This window comes from Chrysochloris asiatica, unplaced genomic scaffold, assembly GCF_000296735.1.
Source record: "Chrysochloris asiatica unplaced genomic scaffold, ChrAsi1.0 scaffold00125, whole genome shotgun sequence".
Classification (NCBI taxonomy): Eukaryota; Metazoa; Chordata; class Mammalia; order Afrosoricida; family Chrysochloridae; genus Chrysochloris; species Chrysochloris asiatica.
The window spans coordinates 6,309,662-6,314,027 of record NW_006408643.1 but is presented as its reverse complement, the minus strand read 5'-3'; the positions used below and the strand labels follow the sequence as shown (position 1 = coordinate 6,314,027).

The 4,366-nt window shown below is 48.8% G+C and overlaps 1 protein-coding gene across 1 annotated transcript in view; it reads left to right on the top strand.

Annotated features, from left to right (window-relative positions):
* The window catches only part of CELF5 (CUGBP, Elav-like family member 5), a 69,992-nt gene that overhangs the window by 13,827 nt on the left and 51,799 nt on the right, over positions 1-4,366 (top strand). The window contains exon 2 of the mRNA XM_006868955.1: positions 2,144-2,226. Coding sequence (XP_006869017.1) covers positions 2,144-2,226 — 83 coding nt within the window. The remainder of the gene's footprint in view (positions 1-2,143; positions 2,227-4,366) is intronic.

The following is a 4,366-nucleotide window of genomic DNA, read 5'->3' as shown; positions in this document are numbered from 1 at the left end:
CCACCTGCTGATGAGCATATGTTGAGTGAAAGAAACCAGACACAATCAATAGTGTACATGCGCTAGGGTTTCATTTATAGAAGTTCAGATACAGGAAGCACTTGTATTGATTGGCGATGCACAAATAATGACAAACCACAAGGAAAAGCAAAGGTGTGGTTGCCAACAGATCACCAACAACACAGCTACCTTTGAATGAGGGAGGGGGACCAGGGGTCTTCTGTTCTGTTATATTCTATTTCTGGACCCGAGAGACAGTTACATGCCTCATTATTGCTTGTGGCATCATGAACTTACTGTTCTGAACTGCTTTGGGGGGCATGTATGTGTTGTTGTTGTTGTACACTGAGTTGACTATGATGCTCAGTGACACTAAAAGACATAGGAGAATTGTCCCATAGGGTTTCCCTGGTTATGGGAGCACTAGATCTTTTTCCAAGGCTTGAACCACCAAACCTTTGGGTTAGCAGCCTGTGCTTAATCACTGCACCACCAGGGTTCCTTGAGCATGTTTGTAATATATGCCAATTACAGATGTTTTTTAAATGCTAGACACCATCCTCAGCTCTGTCTGGTCCCCACCCCCTCCCAGGGCTCCAGACCTGGAAGGGAACCTTTCTTATCACCAGCTGGTGGGAGCCACAGGCAAGCAGCCAGGCAGGATGCAGCGTTAAGTAGCTCCCACCTGGGGTGGAAGTAGACCCCACTGAATTATATTTTCCAGGGGACCCCAGGTCATGGTGGGTCTATTTCATAGGCCGAGCATCAGAGCCACAGGGTCCTATAGCTCAGTCCGAACAGCCATCGATATCCCTAAGGGTTCACAGACAGAAGACCGGAGAGCCGCTGAGGTTAGGGGAGCCAAGCTCTGTGACCACCCAACAACCGCCTCCGACCCCTTCTCAGGCAAAACGCCTTCAAAATACTTTGATCCCATTGGTCTTTCTCTTCTTTTCTCTACTTGTTTCTCTCTGTTTCTGTTCCCCCAGTGTCTCTTGTCGCCGTCATTCCCCTCCACCCCCCGCACCCACCCCCAGGAAGCCGCCCAATCACACTCTCACTCTGGTCTCCCTCAAGGCTGGCCCCGCCCTAGCCCCTCTTGGTTTTGGTCTTTCTCGTTGGGCGGCCACCGGCGCGCCTCCTCTAGCTCTGCCCACCTCCGCTCCAAGGCTGGTCAGTTCTTTGGCAATTTCTGAGCACTTCCTCAGACAAGGGAAACTGAGGCCCGGAGAGGGGCAGCGCCGGTCCCAAGGTTAAATTCACGGCTCTCCATCCTAATGCCAGGGGCCTGCCTGGTTCCTTGGGATTGATGGTTTCCCACCAACGCCCATTCTTCGTATCCTTCTCTAGAATCCTCCACGGATTTAATTAACAGCTGCCACTCCCTAGTCCCAGCAAAAAAAAAAAAAGAGAGAGAGAGAGAAGGTGGTTTCGGTGTCTTTTCTATCTCAATTTTGTTATGGGAAAATAGATATAACAAAACGTTGTCGTTTTAATCATTCAAGTCAATGATATTAATTACATTCACCTGGCTGATGTACTGTCATTTCCTAAAGTTTTTCAGTCCTCACCCCCAACAGACACTCAGCCCTCTTCAATAGTAACTAGCCCTTCTTTTCTTCCCCAGGAGCCTTGCTGGTGCAGTGGGTTAAGCGTTGGGCTGCTAACAGCAAAGTCCAGAGAAAGATGAGGTCATTTGTTCCCATAAAGAAACTCTATGGAGCAGTTGGACTCTGGTTTCCAGGGTCTCTATGAGTTGGAATTCATGTTGATGGCTGTGGGATTGCATTTTTCTCTTTCCCCTTCCCCAGCCCCGTTGCTGTTGGAGTGGATTCGGACCCATAGTGACCCCATATGATGGAGTAGAGCTGCCTCGGAAACCCTATGGGGCAGTTCTGCTCTGTCACCGGAGATGCCCTGGTGGTAATAACCTTTCAGTTAGGAGTCAAGTCAAGGTCTCGAGGACTCCTTTCCCCAAGCAACTGCGAACCTGTTTTTTGTCTGTGCCAAGTTGCCTGTTCTAGACTTTGCACAGAAGGAAGACCACATACTGGGTATCATTTTGTGCCTACTTTTGCTCGTTTCTCACCACCTCCCCCATCAGCGTTCTCTCCTCGTAACACTCCCATTTCTTTTCCTCTAGGCTGTGCCTTCCTCACCTACTGTGCCAGGGACTCTGCCATCAAAGCTCAGTCCGCTCTGCACGAACAGAAGACCTTGCCCGGGGTGAGTCCTGCCTGGTGTCCTCATGGGGGGAGGGGAAGATGAAAATCCTGTGGCTCTGGACCCAGAAATGGAACCCTGGTGGTATTTATTAAAGGGTTAACCGTTTGGCTGCTAAACCAAAAGGTTGGTGGTTCAACCCACTCAAGGGATTCAAGGGAGGAAGACTTGGCAAGCTGATGCCGTAGGATTGTTGTCATTGTTAAGTTCCATCAAATTGGTCTTGTAATGATCTCATGCACAGTAGAACAAAACACTGCTCGGTTCAGCGCTGTCCTCATAATCATTGTTATGTTGTGTCCACTGTGTCAGTCCATCTCATTGAGGGTCTTGCTGTCCTTCTCTAGGACTGGTCCCTTCAGACAACATGTCCAAAGTATGAGAGTCAAAGTCTCCCCTTCTCCACTGCTAAGGAACATTCTAGCTGTAATTCTTCTAAGACAGATTTGTTCATTCTTGGGTATAGTTAATATTCTTTGCTAACATCATAATCCAAAGTCATTCATTCTTCTTGGGTCCACCTTAGTCGTTGTCCAGCTTTTGCATGTACTCGACGTGACTGAAAATGTCATGGCTTTGGTCAGGTACAGCTCAGTCCTCAAAGTGATGTCTTTACTTTTGAACACTTTAAAGAGGTCTTTTGCAGCAGATTTGCCCAGTGCAATATGTTGTTTGGAGTCCTGGTGTGACGCTTAAGGATAATGTGCTGGACTGCAAAGTCAGTTTGAGCTGCAAGGTTGGCAGTTCAAACCCACCAGCCACTTCTTGGAAACCCTATGCAGGATCGCTGTAAGTCGATACCAACTTGATGGCATTTAACAGCTACGACAATATGTCATTTGGTTTGATTGCTGTTAACATGAGTGTAGATTGTGGATCCAAGTAAAATGAAATCCTTGATAATGTCAATCTTTTTTGTGTATCATGAGTTGTGAGGACTTGGGATGTTTTTACACTGAGTTGTGAGAACTTGGGATGTTTTTACACTGAGTTGTAATCCATATGGAAGTCTTTGATCTTCATCAGTAAATGTTTCAAGTCCTCTTCACTTTTGGCAAGCAAGGTTGTGTCATCTGCATATCGCAAGTTATTAATGAGTCTTCCTCCAATCCTGATTCTTTTTCCTATAATCTAGCTTCTCTGATTATTTGCTGTGACCCGTAAGCCTAGAAGGCCCTATTGAGCAGTTCCACTTTGTCACATGGGGTCGACATGAGTTGAAATTGATGGTAGCCTTCAACAACAAAACAATAACTGGACCTAGAGAGGGGTGTCAGGAGGTACGAGACAGAAACCATCATCCAAGTGAGCGTTTATTGAGTGCCAACTGCATGCAATGTCCTATAAATTCCACCAGCGTCTCAGTGTATGGTGGTGCAGGTTCATACTGCACAAGGACACCTGGCCCAGGGTGAGCCTGAAGCATGAGGTAGGGTTAGCTGGACATTTCAGGCAGGGGGCACTGCCTGTGCAAAGGCCCTGAGACAGGACCAAGTCTGGTGAGTTGGAGGAACAGTGAGGATGCCCGTGTAACTGGAATGAGCCTCAGGAGGACTGGGCTTTTACCCCAAGGGAGGTGGGAGTCCTGGAGTGTTGTGTACAGAGGAGGGATAACCCTGACTCAGGTGCTCTGGCCCTCTGGCTGCGGCGAGAGGAATGGACTGGGGGGTGAGGTCATGGACCAGCTGGAGGTGACTGTACTGGTCCAGGTGGGCAGTGCTGGGGTTGAACTAGATAGAGGGAGAGGAGAGGAGAGGAGTGGACGCTGGGAAAGTCTGGCAGAAGAATGTTTCAGGCAGAGGGGACATCCCGTGCAAAGGTCCTGGGGCAGGAAGGGCCTGTGAGTTAGAGAAACAGCAAGAAGGCCGTGTGGCTGGTGCGAAGTGATCAAAGGAGAGAGAAGGGGAGGGAGGGGGCTGGGTGGGGGTGTGCAGGGCCCACTGGGCCAAGGAGAGTAGCTAGACTTGCCTGTTTTTCAGCATTAAAGTTAAAGGATTAAACACTCAGCTGCTAGGTGAAAACTGGGGGTTCAAAGCCACCTAGCAGCTCCATGGAAGAAAGGCCTGGTGATCTGCCCCCTAAAGATACCCTTTGGGGCAGTTCAGCTCGGTCACATGGGGTCACTGTGATTTGGAATTGACCC